The sequence below is a fragment of the Rhamphochromis longiceps genome, linkage group LG20 (assembly GCF_057381845.1).
Source record: "Rhamphochromis longiceps isolate RC_006_pf linkage group LG20, R_longiceps_female_GT1.1, whole genome shotgun sequence".
NCBI classification, from domain to species: Eukaryota; Metazoa; Chordata; class Actinopteri; order Cichliformes; family Cichlidae; genus Rhamphochromis; species Rhamphochromis longiceps.
The window spans coordinates 10782806-10803325 of record NC_140576.1 but is presented as its reverse complement, the minus strand read 5'-3'; the positions used below and the strand labels follow the sequence as shown (position 1 = coordinate 10803325).

The 20520-nt window shown below is 43.2% G+C and overlaps 1 protein-coding gene and 2 pseudogenes across 1 annotated transcript; all 3 read right to left on the bottom strand.

Annotated features, from left to right (window-relative positions):
• Positions 1-1382: 1382 nt before the first annotated feature.
• Positions 1383-5367, bottom strand: LOC146644987 (tonsoku-like protein). Its single transcript, XM_085394252.1, has 10 exons — positions 5239-5367; positions 4933-5053; positions 4282-4388; positions 3992-4148; positions 3029-3340; positions 2697-2842; positions 2423-2636; positions 2265-2338; positions 2010-2143; positions 1383-1555 (listed from the first exon to the last, which is right to left on the bottom strand). Exons 3-10 carry the CDS (start codon positions 4359-4361, stop codon positions 1383-1385), a joined length of 1290 nt encoding a protein of 429 aa, XP_085250378.1. The 5' UTR covers positions 4362-4388; positions 4933-5053; positions 5239-5367.
• A 3182-nt stretch (positions 5368-8549) lies between these two features.
• Positions 8550-11548, bottom strand: LOC146644986 (tonsoku-like protein; annotated as a pseudogene).
• Positions 11549-15763: 4215 nt separating this feature from the next.
• LOC146644985 (tonsoku-like protein) lies at positions 15764-18781 on the bottom strand (annotated as a pseudogene).
• Positions 18782-20520: the final 1739 nt, after the last annotated feature.

Below are 20520 nucleotides of genomic sequence, written 5' to 3'. Positions count from 1 at the left end.
ACTTGCTACGCTTGCTAGAAGCCTACAGGCGAGCCTACAGAATGGGCTCTCTCTGCCTTTTTTTTTTTTTTTTAACCCCTGTCTCAAAATCTCTTCCATCAATCAATATTGGTTGTTATGGTTGCTATGGACGCCAAACACACCATGCATTGTCGCTTTCTCAATCTCTTCTTCATGTCCGAACAAACGCTCAATTTTGCCTTCATTAACACAAATTATACATCAAAATGTAGGTATTTTTCTTGCCTTTAACAAAATGGCACTGTCATTATTGTAGGAGTTGCCGTTTTCTCGCAAATGGCCTCGAAGCAACACAGTTAAAAAATGTCCACATTCAAAGTCTATGGAGACTTGAGTGAAAATGACAGCTGAAATTCTGTAACAGAGGCGTTTTCAACTCCTCATATCTCCTAGATGTATTTTTCTTTAGAGACCTGAAAACCGCCTTGATTTTTTTTTCCCTTTTTTATTAAAGCCTGCTGATTGTTACAGTGAAAGAATGATGTCGACAGTCCGTGTACTTTTGGAGTTACAGAACATTTTGTAAGACGAAGAAACGGCAGTTTTCACCTCTCAGTTGTGGTAAACGCTTGAAATATATTATAGGGCAGGCTGCGGCGTAGAGAACGCGCTTTGGGAGCGAGAGACCCAGGTTGAAATCTAGCCAGTGGCAGTATCTAATATCTTTCCCTAATTCACTTTATAATTACAAATTCTCAACACTTGAACATTCCCACGTGTGTTCTGATCAAAACAGTGCAAGAATGAGCTCTTTAGCTTTTGATTTACAACTTATCCACATTTCTTTGCGGACACTCCTGCATGTCACAAATACATTGCACAAAGCGCATCTGTGGCTGTGTACCATTCGTGGTGCGTTGGCTCCCTCTACTGGTACGCGCCTCATTCAAATGTCGCCACACATTTAAAATTGCAGGGTGTCTTTACACTGTCATAGCTCCTAGATAGATTTCTTCAGAGCTGAAAATCGCTGTGATTATTCACCATAGCCTGCTTTGTCTTACAGTGAAAGAACGATGTCAACGTATAACATCGTTGGTTACTTTAATTATGTTTGTTTTTTTAAATCAAATCCTACAAAACAGGACCATTGTGACACAAAACCTCTCACACACTAACACAAACTCTTTATACAGATACAGAGCTTTACATGTATAAATAAGGCAGACAAAAATGCATAAAACACAAGCTATCCACAGACTGTCGGTGGACGCCATGTCACTTTATTTTGTTTTTATCTTGTTTCTTTTTGGTGTAGCCTCATTAAACAAAATGTTTATAAAAATGACCACTTTTATTATGAATTATTAGGAAATTAATAATTCATTATTAATTATTTATTATGAACACACCTGCCACCCTCAAGTAGAGGTGGCACAGAGGAGGCACTTGGAGTTTTGGTCGAGAAAGTGTCCGTGTGACTGAGTCCTGTCCCAGCTCTGCTTCAAGGTCTGTCGGTCCAGCTTGTTGAGGGTCTGAGAGCAAAGACGGATATCCTGGACCAGCTCTGACAAACTGTCCAGGTCTTGACTCTCTCAGGGGCCAGAGACCTGACAACCTGCAGGTTAAGCAACAAAGAATCATTTTATTTCATATCCATAATTTCCATTTTCCCCCCTATAAATATTTGACATCCAAATGTAGCCTGTTAGCTAGCGTTCAGCAATGTTTTCTGCTCCATAAAATGGAAAATTAATTCACAGCTAATCTTTTTTTTAAATCTTTAAACCACACTTCTATATTGTAATGTCTGTGTGTGTAATCATCATGTAACACCTCTGTGCATACATACTAAATGTTCAAACTTAGAAATGCGTCAAAAGGAAACGCACTGATAGCAAGAAACAAACTGTTGCCAAGTACAACTTTGCACAGGTGATAAAAACATCAAAGAAATCCAAATTGTGAATTAGTGTGAAACGGTGAATCTAAGAATAGCTTTAGAAAAAAAAAGGAACTCCATGGAGTATCTCCAAGTTCAGACATACCTTCGAGGTTTAGAAGTGTCAGTGGTCGACGGGCCTCTCTGACAGACGCCAGGATGTTGTGAAGTCCCACTGATGTAACAGACGGATTTCCTGACAGATTCAGACTCACCAGTGTGGGACACGACGAGAGGCACCTGTGAAATAATAAGAAAAAGTCCAACAGGCCAGTAAAGAGTGACAATTTAAACAAAGGCAAAGCCCCACTAACATGAGTAATAACTGAGCCGTAGAAATGACGCCCTCACACACACACACCTCGCCAAGGTAGCTACACTGCTGTCTGTCAGCCCATTTGCAGCCAGGCTGAGGTGGGTCAGAGAGCACTCGTCCTGCAAAAACACAAAAGTCTTAACCTGATTGCACAATTATATCTTTCGACAATAAATGACATTGCATGATTTTTGCGTGCACACCTGTGACAGGACTTTGGCGAGGTGTTCCAGTGCCGGGTAATCAGCAGGCCCTCTGCAGACAGCTGACAGGTCCACGTGTGTGAGGCAGTGGAGGGGCAGAGTCTTTAACACCAGCTCAAAGCCGGTGGAGCCCAGGGGATTGAGGGACAGGCACACTGCTTTCAAATGGCCTGTGCCTGAACGTTCAGAAGATGTAAAGTTAGTTGCAGTTTTGCTTATGGGTGGGAGTTCAGTGAAGCTTAAGGCTTCAGTCAGCTGCTTGTTAGAGAGTCACCTGTGAGCGCGCTGGCTAGCAGCAGTCGATGCTGCTGAAGGAAATGACCGCTTGGCTAGCACAGGGCAGCAGGACAGCAGACAGGACAGAGACTCAGACACGCCGTCCCCCAGTGGGTTCATACTGAGGTCCAGCTCCTCCAGGCACTTTGAGTGGAAACGAGCAGAAAAAGCAAATGATCACGAGAGCCAATTCTCTCTGACAGATATCATTGATATGAATCAGGTTAGCTTGTTATTAAGATCTAAGGTAGTTATTAAGACCAGAGGTACTTAAATACAGGTTAGATGGTAAACCTGGAGCTGCCACTATTGGCTAGCTGAGGCCCTTACCGGGAATGCAGGTGCACTCTGTCCCTTTAAAGCATTTACAGCCTTCTCCAGGCCGTCCCCTGTAATGCAGTTGGCAGAAATGTCCAGCAGCTGCAGACGAGGCATGGTGAGCGTTGTGGCAATCAGCTCAGGGAGAAGGTCGTCAGACATACGGTTTCCAGAAATTCGCAGCTCCGTGAGGCTGGCCTGAAGTTTTAGGGCACGGAGGAGCGGGCTGAGGGAAGAGGCGGCCAAACCGAGACATTTGGAGTCCTGACACGGAGGAACCCCGGTCCCGAACCTCACATAGCCGGGAGACACGCTTGTTCTCATCTACAGGTAGAAAGAGATGGTACTTCATAACAGAATACAAGAATGCACATGTGTCCGTTTTATAATGCATTTCCTCTGTGTTGCTCACCCACTGCTAGACTTTGACAGGCCTTCTTGTATCGCTCAGGGAGAGGAGGGAGATCCCCACGAGCAAACGTCAGCCAGAACCCACAACACAAACCCATCAGTTATCCTGCACTGGCGCGGGAAAGTGAAGCCAAGGATTCAATCCCAAAAACTGTGATTCCTTCAGTGTCTCCTGGAAGCTGGCTCCAAAAGCAAGTCAGCATCCAGTCTGGTAATAGAAATGGTTCTAATCTTTACAGTTTCTCAGATTGTAGTTTCTCAGGCAGCTTGTTAACATAATCAGCCCTTCACCTTCTTACCAGAATCATACAGTCTAAAACCTGCACGCCTCATCTGGGTAAGAAAGATGAAGTCATTGTGGAAGGACCTAGAACCTCCATTCCTTCTATCAGTGATTTAATGAAAAGACCTCTGTGTCTATGAGAAAGTCTATTTTATGAATTTGGGCCATACTTTGCCTAAAAAAAGGAGTATGCTCACTGGCTGACATGCAAGCTGTTTCACAGTCATAGCCGTCCTCTTGTCACTGTGGGTTGTTTTTTTTTTTTTTAAATCCAACCTCACCTCTTCATTTGTGTGCAGGACGGCCAGTAGCTGGTCCTGCGGGGAGAGCAGAGCGCCTTCTTTCTGCAGAGAGAGACGAGGCAGGAGGCCACATTTCTGGTAGTAACGCTGAGCTGCCTGCTCACACAGCCACGACACAGAGCAGGAGTTGGCCTCACTGGGATGCAGAGCAATGACCGGTGATTAAACAGAAATTAAAAACAAAACAACAACAACAACAAAAAAACACTATACCAATCAGATTGAGCAGTACATAAAAATAAATCCCAAACTTAAAAGTTTTCACCGACCTTTGTGGAACTGGGATCAGGAAGACGTCTTCCTGAACCCGGACCCTCATTCTGATTGGTGGAGGAAGTGACGTGGGCATAGGAGCAACCAAAGTTTGAGTTGGAGGCTAGAGTAAACAAAATAAAACATTCAAGCACTGTTAAAACATCTGTATTTAATGTCGTCAACTCTTTGTAGAAAGACAAAGCAGAGTCTGTGGAGGGATCAGAAAGTCTAAACATCAGGAAAGTAAAAGTTTGTCAGGTGATGCTACAAAACACCAAGGTATAACTATATATAAGATCCGAAATGGGCGATGTCATCTTTTACTCCTGGACAAAGCCCACGGCATCCAGGCTGCAGAAATATGTAAAAACAGCTCGCCCGTTTTGATCAGCTCGCGCTCATTTACTTCCACATTCATCACTGTTCAAAATGAATCAGAAATGAAGACACATCATCTTCAAGTTATATCCCCTAGTGACACTGAATTATAGTTATTCTCTCACTGAGTGTGCATTTCCTGAATAATTCATGTGTAGTCTCACTCTGACTATCACCTTTTCACACTTGGAGTGACTTATTCACAATCACTGTGTTGTGTGTATTTCCTTAGTTAGTGTTACTCCATCCGTAACTAACAAACAGCAAAAGAGCATTCCACTTCTGACCTAAGCATGGATAAGGAGAGGTGGGGGCGGTGTGTCTGATCTCCAATCGTCATCATCTGCATCCCCAAGCTGTTCTTTCTCTGAGAGAGGCCTCTACTGGACAGGGAGGAAACTGCAGATCCTGAAAGAAAAAGGGCACAACAAGCTAGAAAAGTGGGAAAAGCACGAAAAAGAAAAACCAAACAAACCCAGTCTAATCTGCAGGCCGTGTCCGAGTTCAAATACTTGTTTTGAATTCCAGCTGCAGAAGATAAGGCAGTTTCCTCTACTCTTGGCCCAGATGAGTGTGGTAAAAAGCAAACTTACAAATCAGATGTCCTTGCAGAGCCTTAACTCCATCCTGTACATCCGATATGGACTGAAGCTGTCTGGTGAGGCTTGCTATGAACACCAGCTGCCTGATAATGTTGATGACCCACTCTTTCTGTGAGCCAGCACAGCCTGTGTGTGTGGAGGGATGTCGGAAAAAAACAAAACAAAAAAACAATTAGCCTGAATTAGGACTAGTTGTCATCATTTTTTTTCACATAGCCACGGTTTTTTCTATGGTCTGTTTTTGGGCCATTAATGTAGTTTGGTAACAGCATTATGCTTAAAAATGTTCATCTTTTACTGTTACCTGTTGTGGATCACAAAGTTTAAAACTACTTAAAAACACACACAAACACAACAAAGTAACTCCACCATGTGTCTATCCGGTCTTTAAGTGATGACGTGATCAATCCTACTTCTGGGCCCAAACTACTCTGCGTTTAATAAGGCTGTTGTGTTTTTAACATGTTTTAATGCTTTGTAACTTGTTCTATTTAATCTCAACAAGCCCCTTACAAAAAGTAAGTGATCACTGTCGGCCTCTCTCAGTTTTTATTACAACTATTCATTTTAAAGCTCAGTTTTTAAAACCTTACCATGTAACTACAGCCCAGGCAATGCAGCAGCACATTAATGACTAACCTGTATGTGGATGGATTATCTCAGTTGTTCTCTTGACTGAAGTTTGGTCCGTTTACAGCATCCTGCCATGCCACTGCATTTGTCCCTAACCATCGGGAACCCTCACCTTAACTCTTATCCAGTGGAAAAAAGTTCCCCTTCATCACTGTGTTAATGTTATGCTAACATAGCTGTTTCGCTAGTCACATAGCACATCACTATATACCAGCTAGCCAAACTTCAGTAACCCTACAAACATCACTGCTGCTTACTTTCCTGTCTTCATGTATGTCAGAAGTGATAGCAGAGCTGTGCCTTTTAATTTGTTTTAGAAATCCCTCAGTCAGAACCTGGTATATTATATTTAGACGGAAACTAGTGAGCTAACTCTCTGCTAACTTCTAACTTCAGACAGATTTTTAACTCTCAGTGATCATTTGACTTTGGGACCTGCAGTGTAGTTTGGGTCCAGACACGCTAATGACCAGACTTAAAGACCAAATTTCGGGTCACTTTTGCTGGTCCCAAGCCCCAATAAAGAAGCTAGCTTGAAGCTTGACATAAAAAACAATAATTGCTAAGAAAAGTGTAATTTGTAGTTCTAAATATATTCTAAATGCATTTAGATCGTTTTTACTCACTTTATGTCTCTTCCACGATGTTACGTCTCTCTCCTATGTTGGTTACAATTACATAAGCACTTAGCAGGACAGTGGAAAAACCCAGGACCACAGTGATACTGAGAATTCCACGGTGTTCACTGTCTTCAGCAACCTTACGAGGGCCGGTTGAACGGCTACAGTCTTATCATACACGTGCAGTGTTCCTACAAGACATAAGGTTACCTTGAGTGAGGAAGATGATGATTGAATGTCCGTCTGAGTCCATAGGTTGAGGTGCAAGTACATTTCTCCCATTCTCCACAGAGGGCAGTGGCGCATAGGTGTGACGTCACTAACACTTTTAGAGTGATAGCAGAAAATTGTGAGCGTTACACTTGTATGCGGCTTGACGTAGGCACACATTGGCAGGGATGTGGTTGGAACGGCTGACTAGATAAGGCCTGGTGTCCAGCTAATGAAAAAGAGCCGAAAATTGGGGTGCGGCTGCGCAGGTGTGCACTTTAAATATAGCACTTTTGCCCTGTTATTCCGGGCCGCCCGATTGGCTCATGGGAACGTGACAGGCCCTATGGCAGAGATTGAGGACAGAGGGCAGTGGTTCGAATCCCATGCGGACCATATGTTGGGGACACAAAAAAAAAAAAAAAAAAAAAAAAAAAATCCCTGGCTCTGAAATTCACTTGCTACGCTTGCTAGAAGCCTACAGGCGAGCCTACAGAATGGGCTCTCTCTGCCTTTTTTTTTTTTTTACCCCTGTCTCAAAATCTCTTCCATCAATCAATATTGGTTGTTATGGTTGCTATGGACGCCAAACACACCATGCATTGTCGCTTTCTCAATCTCTTCTTCATGTCCGAACAAACGCTCAATTTTGCCTTCATTAACACAAATTATACATCAAAATGTAGGTATTTTTCTTGCCTTTAACAAAATGGCACTGTCATTATTGTAGGAGTTGCCGTTTTCTCGCAAATGGCCTCGAAGCAACACAGTTAAAAAATGTCCACATTCAAAGTCTATGGAGACTTGAGTGAAAATGACAGCTGAAATTCTGTAACAGAGGCGTTTTCAACTCCTCATATCTCCTAGATGTATTTTTCTTTAGAGACCTGAAAACCGCCTTGATTTTTTTTTTTTTCCCTTTTTTATTAAAGCCTGCTGATTGTTACAGTGAAAGAATGATGTCGACAGTCCGTGTACTTTTGGAGTTACAGAACATTTTGTAAGACGAAGAAACGGCAGTTTTCACCTCTCAGTTGTGGTAAACGCTTGAAATATATTATAGGGCAGGCCGCGGCGTAGAGAACGCGCTTTGGGAGCGAGAGACCCAGGTTGAAATCTAGCCAGTGGCAGTATCTAATATCGTTCCCTAATTCACTTTATAATTACAAATTCTCAACACTTGAACATTCCCACGTGTGTTCTGATCAAAACAGTGCAAGAATGAGCTCTTTAGCTTTTGATTTACAACTTATCCACATTTCTTTGCGGACACTCCTGCATGTCACAAATACATTGCACAAAGCGCATCTGTGGCTGTGTACCATTCGTGGTGCGTTGGCTCCCTCTACTGGTACGCGCCTCATTCAAATGTCGCCACACATTTAAAATTGCAGGGTGTCTTTACACTGTCATAGCTCCTAGATAGATTTCTTCAGAGCTGAAAATCGCTGTGATTATTCACCATAGCCTGCTTTGTCTTACAGTGAAAGAACGATGTCAACGTATAACATCGTTGGTTACTTTAATTATGTTTGTTTTTTTAAATCAAATCCTACAAAACAGGACCATTGTGACACAAAACCTCTCACACACTAACACAAACTCTTTATACAGATACAGAGCTTTACATGTATAAATAAGGCAGACAAAAATGCATAAAACACAAGCTATCCACAGACTGTCGGTGGACGCCATGTCACTTTATTTTGTTTTTATCTTGTGTCTTTTTGGTGTAGCCTCATTAAACAAAATGTTTATAAAAATGACCACTTTTATTATGAATTATTAGGAAATTAATAATTCATTATTAATTATTTATTATGAACACACCTGCCACCCTCAAGTAGAGGTGGCACAGAGGAGGCACTTGGAGTTTCGGTCGAGAAAGTGTCCGTGTGACTGAGTCCTGTCCCAGCTCTGCTTCAAGGTCTGTCGGTCCAGCTTGTTGAGGGTCTGAGAGCAAAGACTGATATCCTGGACCAGCTCTGACAAACTGTCCAGGTCTTGACTCTCCCAGGGGCCAGAGACCTGACAACCTGCAGGTTAAGCAACAAAGAATCATTTTATTTCATATCCATAATTTCCATTTTCCCCCCTATAAATATTTGACATCCAAATGTAGCCTGTTAGCTAGCGTTCAGCAATGTTTTCTGCTCCATAAAATGGAAAATTAATTCACAGCTAATCTTTTTTTTAAATCTTTAAACCACACTTCTATATTGTAATGTCTGTGTGTGTAATCATCATGTAACACCTCTGTGCATACATACTAAATGTTCAAACTTAGAAATGCGTCAAAAGGAAACGCACTGATAGCAAGAAACAAACTGTTGCCAAGTACAACTTTGCACAGGTGATAAAAACATCAAAGAAATCCAAATTGTGAATTAGTGTGAAACGGTGAATCTAAGAATAGCTTTAGAAAAAAAAAGGAACTCCATGGAGTATCTCCAAGTTCAGACATACCTTCGAGGTTTAGAAGTGTCAGTGGTCGACGGGCCTCTCTGACAGACGCCAGGATGTTGTGAAGTCCCACTGATGTAACAGACGGATTTCCTGACAGATTCAGACTCACCAGTGTGGGACACGACGAGAGGCACCTGTGAAATAATAAGAAAAAGTCCAACAGGCCAGTAAAGAGTGACAATTTAAACAAAGGCAAAGCCCCACTAACATGAGTAATAACTGAGCCGTAGAAATGACGCCCTCACACACACACACACACCTCGCCAAGGTAGCTACACTGCTGTCTGTCAGCCCATTTGCAGCCAGGCTGAGGTGGGTCAGAGAGCACTCGTCCTGCAAAAACACAAAAGTCTTAACCTGATTGCACAATTATATCTTTCGACAATAAATGACATTGCATGATTTTTGCGTGCACACCTGTGACAGGACTTTGGCGAGGTGTTCCAGTGCCGGGTAATCAGCAGGCCCTCTGCAGACAGCTGACAGGTCCACGTGTGTGAGGCAGTGGAGGGGCAGAGTCTTTAACACCAGCTCAAAGCCGGTGGAGCCCAGGGGATTGAGGGACAGGCACACTGCTTTCAAATGGCCTGTGCCTGAACGTTCAGAAGATGTAAAGTTAGTTGCAGTTTTGCTTATGGGTGGGAGTTCAGTGAAGCTTAAGGCTTCAGTCAGCTGCTTGTTAGAGAGTCACCTGTGAGCGCGCTGGCTAGCAGCAGTCGATGCTGCTGAAGGAAATGAGCAGTGAGACCTGCAGAGACCGCTTGGCTAGCACAGGGCAGCAGGACAGCAGACAGGACAGAGACTCAGACACGCCGTCCCCCAGTGGGTTCATACTGAGGTCCAGCTCCTCCAGGCACTTTGAGTGGAAACGAGCAGAAAAAGCAAATGATCACGAGAGCCAATTCTCTCTGACAGATATCATTGATATGAATCAGGTTAGCTTGTTATTAAGATCTAAGGTAGTTATTAAGACCAGAGGTACTTAAATACAGGTTAGATGGTAAACCTGGAGCTGCCACTATTGGCTAGCTGAGGCCCTTACCGGGAATGCAGGTGCACTCTGTCCCTTTAAAGCATTTACAGCCTTCTCCAGGCCGTCCCCTGTAATGCAGTTGGCAGAAATGTCCAGCAGCTGCAGACGAGGCATGGTGAGCGTTGTGGCAATCAGCTCAGGGAGAAGGTCGTCAGACATACGGTTTCCAGAAATTCGCAGCTCCGTGAGGCTGGCCTGAAGTTTTAGGGCACGGAGGAGCGGGCTGAGGGAAGAGGCGGCCAAACCGAGACATTTGGAGTCCTGACACGGAGGAACCCCGGTCCCGAACCTCACATAGCCGGGAGACACGCTTGTTCTCATCTACAGGTAGAAAGAGATGGTACTTCATAACAGAATACAAGAATGCACATGTGTCCGTTTTATAATGCATTTCCTCTGTGTTGCTCACCCACTGCCAGACTTTGACAGGCCTTCTTGTATCGCTCAGGGAGAGGAGGGAGATCCCCACGAGCAAACGTCAGCCAGAACCCACAACACAAACCCATCAGTTATCCTGCACTGGTGCGGGAAAGTGAAGCCAAGGATTCAATCCCAAAAACTGTGATTCCTTCAGTGTCTTCTGGAAGCTGGCTCCAAAAGCAAGTCAGCATCCAGTCTGGTAATAGAAATGGTTCTAATCTTTACAGTTTCTCAGATTGTAGTTTCTCAGGCAGCTTGTTAACATAATCAGCCCTTCACCTTCTTACCAGAATCATACAGTCTAAAACCTGCACGCCTCATCTGGGTAAGAAAGATGAAGTCATTGTGGAAGGACCTAGAACCTCCATTCCTTCTATCAGTGATTTAATGAAAAGACCTCTGTGTCTATGAGAAAGTCTATTTTATGAATTTGGGCCATACTTTGCCTAAGAAAAGGAGTATGCTCACTGGCTGACATGCAAGCTGTTTCACAGTCATAGCTGTCCTCTTGTCACTGTGGGTTGTTTTTTTTTTTAAATCCAACCTCACCTCTTCATTTGTGTGCAGGACGGCCAGTAGCTGGTCCTGCGGGGAGAGCAGAGCGCCTTCTTTCTGCAGAGAGAGACGAGGCAGGAGGCCACATTTCTGGTAGTAACGCTGAGCTGCCTGCTCACACAGCCACGACACAGAGCAGGAGTTGGCCTCACTGGGATGCAGAGCAATGACCGGTGATTAAACAGAAATTAAAAACAAAACAACAACAACAACAAAAAAACACTATACCAATCAGATTGAGCAGTACATAAAAATAAATCCCAAACTTAAAACTTTTCACCGACCTTTGTGGAACTGGGATCAGGAAGACGTCTTCCTGAACCCGGACCCTCATTCTGATTGGTGGAGGAAGTGACGTGGGCATAGGAGCAACCAAAGTTTGAGTTGGAGGCTAGAGTAAACAAAATAAAACATTCAAGCACTGTTAAAACATCTGTATTTAATGTCGTCAACTCTTTGTAGAAAGACAAAGCAGAGTCTGTGGAGGGATCAGAAAGTCTAAACATCAGGAAAGTAAAAGTTTGTCAGGTGATGCTACAAAACACCAAGGTATAACTATATATAAGATCCGAAATGGGCGATGTCATCTTTTACTCCTGGACAAAGCCCACGGCATCCAGGCCGCAGAAATATGTAAAAACAGCTCGCCCGTTTTGATCAGCTCGCGCTCATTTACTTCCACATTCATCACTGTTCAAAATGAATCAGAAATGAAGACACATCATCTTCAAGTTATATCCCCTAGTGACACTGAATTATAGTTATTCTCTCACTGAGTGTGCATTTCCTGAATAATTCATGTGTAGTCTCACTCTGACTATCACCTTTTCACACTTGGAGTGACTTATTCACAATCACTGTGTTGTGTGTATTTCCTTAGTTAGTGTTACTCCATCCGTAACTAACAAACAGCAAAAGAGCATTCCACTTCTGACCTAAGCATGGATAAGGAGAGGTGGGGGCGGTGTGTCTGATCTCCAATCGTCATCATCTGCATCCCCAAGCTGTTCTTTCTCTGAGAGAGGCCTCTACTGGACAGGGAGGAAACTGCAGATCCTGAAAGAAAAAGGGCACAACAAGCTAGAAAAGTGGGAAAAGCACGAAAAAGAAAAACCAAACAAACCCAGTCTAATCTGCAGGCCGTGTCCGAGTTCAAATACTTGTTTTGAATTCCAGCTGCAGAAGATAAGGCAGTTTCCTCTACTCTTGGCCCAGATGAGTGTGGTAAAAAGCAAACTTACAAATCAGATGTCCTTGCAGAGCCTTAACTCCATCCTGTACATCCGATATGGACTGAAGCTGTCTGGTGAGGCTTGCTATGAACACCAGCTGCCTGATAATGTTGATGACCCACTCTTTCTGTGAGCCCGCACAGCCTGTGTGTGTGGAGGGATGTCGGAAAAAAACAAAACAAAAAAACAAAAAAACAATTAGCCTGAATTAGGACTAGTTGTCATCATTTTTTTTCACATAGCCACGGTTTTTTCTATGGTCTGTTTTTGGGCCATTAATGTAGTTTGGTAACAGCATTATGCTTAAAAATGTTCATCTTTTACTGTTACCTGTTGTGGATCACAAAGTTTAAAACTACTTAAAAACACACACAAACACAACAAAGTAACTCCACCATGTGTCTATCCGGTCTTTAAGTGATGACGTGATCAATCCTACTTCTGGGCCCAAACTACTCTGCGTTTAATAAGGCTGTTGTGTTTTTAACATGTTTTAATGCTTTGTAACTTGTTCTATTTAATCTCAACAAGCCCCTTACAAAAAGTAAGTGATCACTGTCGGCCTCTCTCAGTTTTTATTACAACTATTCATTTTAAAGCTCAGTTTTTAAAACCTTACCATGTAACTACAGCCCAGGCAATGCAGCAGCACATTAATGACTAACCTGTATGTGGATGGATTATCTCAGTTGTTCTCTTGACTGAAGTTTGGTCCGTTTACAGCATCCTGCCATGCCACTGCATTTGTCCCTAACCATCGGGAACCCTCACCTTAACTCTTATCCAGTGGAAAAAAGTTCCCCTTCATCACTGTGTTAATGTTATGCTAACATAGCTGTTTCGCTAGTCACATAGCACATCACTATATACCAGCTAGCCAAACTTCAGTAACCCTACAAACATCACTGCTGCTTACTTTCCTGTCTTCATGTATGTCAGAAGTGATAGCAGAGCTGTGCCTTTTAATTTGTTTTAGAAATCCCTCAGTCAGAACCTGGTATATTATATTTAGACGGAAACTAGTGAGCTAACTCTCTGCTAACTTCTAACTTCAGACAGATTTTTAACTCTCAGTGATCATTTGACTTTGGGACCTGCAGTGTAGTTTGGGTCCAGACACGCTAATGACCAGACTTAAAGACCAAATTTCGGGTCACTTTTGCTGGTCCCAAGCCCCAATAAAGAAGCTAGCTTGAAGCTTGACATAAAAAACAATAATTGCTAAGAAAAGTGTAATTTGTAGTTCTAAATATATTCTAAATGCATTTAGATCGTTTTTACTCACTTTATGTCTCTTCCACGATGTTACGTCTCTCTCCTATGTTGGTTACAATTACATAAGCACTTAGCAGGACAGTGGAAAAACCCAGGGCCACAGTGATACTGAGAATTCCACGGTGTTCACTGTCTTCAGCAACCTTACGAGGGCCGGTTGAACGGCTACAGTCTTATCATACACGTGCAGTGTTCCTACAAGCCATAAGGTTACCTTGAGTGAGGAAGATGATGATTGAATGTCCGTCTGAGTCCATAGGTTGAGGTGCAAGCACATTTCTCCCATTCTCCACAGAGGGCAGTGGCGCATAGGTGTGACGTCACTAACACTTAAGTTGCCTTAGAGTGATAGCAGAAAATTGTGAGCGTTACACTTGTATGCGGCTTGACGTAGGCACACATTGGCAGGGATGTGGTTGGAACGGCTGACTAGATAAGGCCTGGTGTCCAGCTAATGAAAAAGAGCCGAAAATTGGGGTGCGGCTGCGCAGGTGTGCACTTTAAATATAGCACTTTTGCCCTGTTATTCTGGGCCGCCCGATTGGCTCATGGGAACGTGACAGGCCCTATGGCAGAGATTGAGGACAGAGGGCAGTGGTTCGAATCCCATGCGGACCATATGTTGGGGACACAAAAAAAAAAAAAAAAAAAAAAAAAAAAAAATAATCCCTGGCTCTGAAATTCACTTGCTACGCTTGCTAGAAGCCTACAGGCGAGCCTACAGAATGGGCTCTCTCTGCCTTTTTTTTTTTTTTTTTTTTTTTAACCCCTGTCTCAAAATCTCTTCCATCAATCAATATTGGTTGTTATGGTTGCTATGGACGCCAAACACACCATGCATTGTCGCTTTCTCAATCTCTTCTTCATGTCCGAACAAACGCTCAATTTTGCCTTCATTAACACAAATTATACATCAAAATGTAGGTATTTTTCTTGCCTTTAACAAAATGGCACTGTCATTATTGTAGGAGTTGCCGTTTTCTCGCAAATGGCCTCGAAGCAACACAGTTAAAAAATGTCCACATTCAAAGTCTATGGAGACTTGAGTGAAAATGACAGCTGAAATTCTGTAACAGAGGCGTTTTCAACTCCTCATATCTCCTAGATGTATTTTTCTTTAGAGACCTGAAAACCGCCTTGATTTTTTTTTCCCTTTTTTATTAAAGCCTGCTGATTGTTACAGTGAAAGAATGATGTCGACAGTCCGTGTACTTTTGGAGTTACAGAACATTTTGTAAGACGAAGAAACGGCAGTTTTCACCTCTCAGTTGTGGTAAACGCTTGAAATATATTATAGGGCAGGCCGCGGCGTAGAGAACGCGCTTTGGGAGCGAGAGACCCAGGTTGAAATCTAGCCAGTGGCAGTATCTAATATCGTTCCCTAATTCACTTTATAATTACAAATTCTCAACACTTGAACATTCCCACGTGTGTTCTGATCAAAACAGTGCAAGAATGAGCTCTTTAGCTTTTGATTTACAACTTATCCACATTTCTTTGCGGACACTCCTGCATGTCACAAATACATTGCACAAAGCCCATCTGTGGCTGTGTACCATTCGTGGTGCGTTGGCTCCCTCTACTGGTACGCGCCTCATTCAAATGTCGCCACACATTTAAAATTGCAGGGTGTCTTTACACTGTCATAGCTCCTAGATAGATTTCTTCAGAGCTGAAAATCGCTGTGATTATTCACCATAGCCTGCTTTGTCTTACAGTGAAAGAACGATGTCAACGTATAACATCGTTGGTTACTTTAATTATGTTTGTTTTTTTAAATCAAATCCTACAAAACAGGACCATTGTGACACAAAACCTCTCACACACTAACACAAACTCTTTATACAGATACAGAGCTTTACATGTATAAATAAGGCAGACAAAAATGCATAAAACACAAGCTATCCACAGACTGTCGTGGACGCCATGTCACTTTATTTTGTTTTTATCTTGTTTCTTTTTGGTGTAGCCTCATTAAACAAAATGTTTATAAAAATGACCACTTTTATTATGAATTATTAGGAAATTAATAATTTATTATTAATTATTTATTATGAACACACCTGCCACCCTCAAGTAGAGGTGGCAGAGAGGAGGCACTTGGAGTTTCGGTCGAGAAAGTGTCCGTGTGACTGAGTCCTGTCCCAGCTCTGCTTCAAGGTCTGTCGGTCCAGCTTGTTGAGGGTCTGAGAGCAAAGACGGATATCCTGGACCAGCTCTGACAAACTGTCCAGGTCTTGACTCTCCCAGGGGCCAGAGACCTGACAACCTGCAGGTTAAGCAACAAAGAATCATTTTATTTCATATCCATAATTTCCATTTTCCCCCCTATAAATATTTGACATCCAAATGTAGCCTGTTAGCTAGCGTTCAGCAATGTTTTCTGCTCCATAAAATGGAAAATTAATTCACAGCTAATCTTTTTTTTAAATCTTTAAACCACACTTCTATATTGTAATGTCTGTGTGTGTAATCATCATGTAACACCTCTGTGCATACATACTAAATGTTCAAACTTAGAAATGCGTCAAAAGGAAACGCACTGATAGCAAGAAACAAACTGTTGCCAAGTACAACTTTGCACAGGTGATAAAAACATCAAAGAAATCCAAATTGTGAATTAGTGTGAAACGGTGAATCTAAGAATAGCTTTAGAAAAAAAAAGGAACTCCATGGAGTATCTCCAAGTTCAGACATACCTTCGAGGTTTAGAAGTGTCAGTGGTCGACGGGCCTCTCTGACAGACGCCAGGATGTTGTGAAGTCCCACTGATGTAACAGACGGATTTCCTGACAGATTCAGACTCACCAGTGTGGGACACGACGAGAGGCACCTGTGAAATAATAAGAAAAAGTCCAACAGGCCAGTAAAGAGTGACAATTTAAACAAAGGCAAAGCCCCACTAACATGAGTAATAACTGAGCCGTAGAAATGACGCCCTCACACACACACACACACACACACACACACACACCTCGCCAAGGTAGCTACACTGCTGTCTGTCAGCCCATTTGCAGCCAGGCTGAGGTGGGTCAGAGAGCACTCGTCCTGCAAAAACACAAAAGTCTTAACCTGATTGCACAATTATATCTTTCGACAATAAATGACATTGCATGATTTTTGCGTGCACACCTGTGACAGGACTTTGGCGAGGTGTTCCAGTGCCGGGTAATCAGCAGGCCCTCTGCAGACAGCTGACAGGTCCACGTGTGTGAGGCAGTGGAGGGGCAGAGTCTTTAACACCAGCTCAAAGCCGGTGGAGCCCAGGGGATTGAGGGACAGGCACACTGCTTTCAAATGGCCTGTGCCTGAACGTTCAGAAGATGTAAAGTTAGTTGCAGTTTTGCTTATGGGTGGGAGTTCAGTGAAGCTTAAGGCTTCAGTCAGCTGCTTGTTAGAGAGTCACCTGTGAGCGCGCTGGCTAGCAGCAGTCGATGCTGCTGAAGGAAATGAGCAGTGAGACCTGCAGAGACCGCTTGGCTAGCACAGGGCAGCAGGACAGCAGACAGGACAGAGACTCAGACACGCCGTCCCCCAGTGGGTTCATACTGAGGTCCAGCTCCTCCAGGCACTTTGAGTGGAAACGAGCAGAAAAAGCAAATGATCACGAGAGCCAATTCTCTCTGACAGATATCATTGATATGAATCAGGTTAGCTTGTTATTAAGATCTAAGGTAGTTATTAAGACCAGAGGTACTTAAATACAGGTTAGATGGTAAACCTGGAGCTGCCACTATTGGCTAGCTGAGGCCCTTACCGGGAATGCAGGTGCACTCTGTCCCTTTAAAGCATTTACAGCCTTCTCCAGGCCGTCCCCTGTAATGCAGTTGGCAGAAATGTCCAGCAGCTGCAGACGAGGCATGGTGAGCGTTGTGGCAATCAGCTCAGGGAGAAGGTCGTCAGACATACGGTTTCCAGAAATTCGCAGCTCCGTGAGGCTGGCCTGAAGTTTTAGGGCACGGAGGAGCGGGCTGAGGGAAGAGGCGGCCAAACCGAGACATTTGGAGTCCTGACACGGAGGAACCCCGGTCCCGAACCTCACATAGCCGGGAGACACGCTTGTTCTCATCTATAGGTAGAAAGAGATGGTACTTCATAACAGAATACAAGAATGCACATGTGTCCGTTTTATAATGCATTTCCTCTGTGTTGCTCACCCACTGCTAGACTTTGACAGGCCTTCTTGTATCGCTCAGGGAGAGGAGGGAGATCCCCACGAGCAAACGTCAGCCAGAACCCACAACACAAACCCATCAGTTATCCTGCACTGGTGCGGGAAAGTGAAGCCAAGGATTCAATCCCAAAAACTGTGATTCCTTCAGTGTCTCCTGGAAGCTGGCTCCAAAAGCAAGTCAGCATCCAGTCTGGTAATAGAAATGGTTCTAATCTTTACAGTTTCTCAGATTGTAGTTTCTCAGGCAGCTTGTTAACATAATCAGCCCTTCACCTTCTTACCAGAATCATACAGTCTAAAACCTGCACGCCTCATCTGGGTAAGAAAGATGAAGTCATTGTGGAAGGACCTAGAACCTCCATTCCTTCTATCAGTGATTTAATGAAAAGACCTCTGTGTCTATGAGAAAGTCTATTTTATGAATTTGGGCCATACTTTGCCTAAGAAAAGGAGTATGCTCACTGGCTGACATGCAAGCTGTTTCACAGTCATAGCCGTCCTCTTGTCACTGTGGGTTTTTTTTTTTTTTTTTAAATCCAACCTCACCTCTTCATTTGTGTGCAGGACGGCCAGTAGCTGGTCCTGCGGGGAGAGCAGAGCGCCTTCTTTCTGCAGAGAGAGACGAGGCAGGAGGCCACATTTCTGGTAGTAACGCTGAGCTGCCTGCTCACACAGCCACGACACAGAGCAGGAGTTGGCCTCACTGGGATGCAGAGCAATGACCGGTGATTAAACAGAAATTAAAAACAAAACAACAACAACAACAAAAAAACACTATACCAATCAGATTGAGCAGTACATAAAAATAAATCCCAAACTTAAAACTTTTCACCGACCTTTGTGGAACTGGGATCAGGAAGACGTCTTCCTGAACCCGGACCCTCATTCTGATTGGTGGAGGAAGTGACGTGGGCATAGGAGCAACCAAAGTTTGAGTTGGAGGCTAGAGTAAACAAAATAAAACATTCAAGCACTGTTAAAACATCTGTATTTAATGTCGTCAACTCTTTGTAGAAAGACAAAGCAGAGTCTGTGGAGGGATCAGAAAGTCTAAACATCAGGAAAGTAAAAGTTTGTCAGGTGATGCTACAAAACACCAAGGTATAACTATATATAAGATCCGAAATGGGCGATGTCATCTTTTACTCCTGGACAAAGCCCACGGCATCCAGGCCGCAGAAATATGTAAAAACAGCTCGCCCGTTTTGATCAGCTCGCGCTCATTTACTTCCACATTCATCACTGTTCAAAATGAATCAGAAATGAAGACACATCATCTTCAAGTTATATCCCCTAGTGACACTGAATTATAGTTATTCTCTCACTGAGTGTGCATTTCCTGAATAATTCATGTGTAGTCTCACTCTGACTATCACCTTTTCACACTTGGAGTGACTTATTCACAATCACTGTGTTGTGTGTATTTCCTTAGTTAGTGTTACTCCATCCGTAACTAACAAACAGCAAAAGAGCATTCCACTTCTGACCTAAGCATGGATAAGGAGAGGTGGGGGCGGTGTGTCTGATCTCCAATCGTCATCATCTGCATCCCCAAGCTGTTCTTTCTCTGAGAGAGGCCTCTACTGGACAGGGAGGAAACTGCAGATCCTGAAAGAAAAAGGGCACAACAAGCTAGAAAAGTGGGAAAAGCACGAAAAAGAAAAACCAAACAAACCCAGTCTAATCTGCAGGCCGTGTCCGAGTTCAAATACTTGTTTTGAATTCCAGCTGCAGAAGATAAGGCAGTTTCCTCTACTCTTGGCCCAGATGAGTGTGGTAAAAAGCAAACTTACAAATCAGATGTCCTTGCAGAGCCTTAACTCCATCCTGTACATCCGATATGGACTGAAGCTGTCTGGTGAGGCTTGCTATGAACACCAGCTGCCTGATAATGTTGATGACCCACTCTTTCTGTGAGCCCGCACAGCCTGTGTGTGTGGAGGGATGTCGGAAAAAAACAAAACAAAAAAACAAAAAAACAATTAGCCTGAATTAGGACTAGTTGTCATCATTTTTTTTCACATAGCCACGGTTTTTTCTATGGTCTGTTTTTGGGCCATTAATGTAGTTTGGTAACAGCATTATGCTTAAAAATGTTCATCTTTTACTGTTACCTGTTGTGGATCACAAAGTTTAAAACTACTTAAAAACACACACAAACACAACAAAGTAACTCCACCATGTGTCTATCCGGTCTTTAAGTGATGACGTGATCAATCCTACTTCTGGGCCCAAACTACTCTGCGTTTAATAAGGCTGTTGTGTTTTTAACATGTTTTAATGCTTTGTAACTTGTTCTATTTAATCTCAACAAGCCCCTTACAAAAAGTAAGTGATCACTATCGGCCTCTCTCAGTTTTTATTACAACTATTCATTTTAAAGCTCAGTTTTTAAAACCTTACCATGTAACTACAGCCCAGGCAATGCAGCAGCACATTAATGACTAACCTGTATGTGGATGGATTATCTCAGTTGTTCTCTTGACTGAAGTTTGGTCCGTTTACAGCATCCTGCCATGCCACTGCATTTGTCCCTAACCATCGGGAACCCTCACCTTAACTCTTATCCAGTGGAAAAAAGTTCCCCTTCATCACTGTGTTAATGTTATGCTAACATAGCTGTTTCGCTAGTCACATAGCACATCACTATATACC

What these genes read in the sequence shown, in the direction of transcription:
- LOC146644987 (XM_085394252.1), bottom strand. Translation starts at nt 4,361, where the DNA reads ATGCCCACGTCACTTCCTCCACCAATCAGAATGAGGGTCCGGGTTCAG. An exon ending in GCTAGCCAGCGCGCTCACAG is followed by an intron (nt 2,637 to 2,696) that starts GTGACTCTCTAA and finishes CCCACCCATAAG; the next exon opens with CAAAACTGCAACTAACTTTA. An exon ending in AGTGTAGCTACCTTGGCGAG is followed by an intron (nt 2,144 to 2,264) that starts GTGTGTGTGTGT and finishes ATTATTTCACAG; the next exon opens with GTGCCTCTCGTCGTGTCCCA.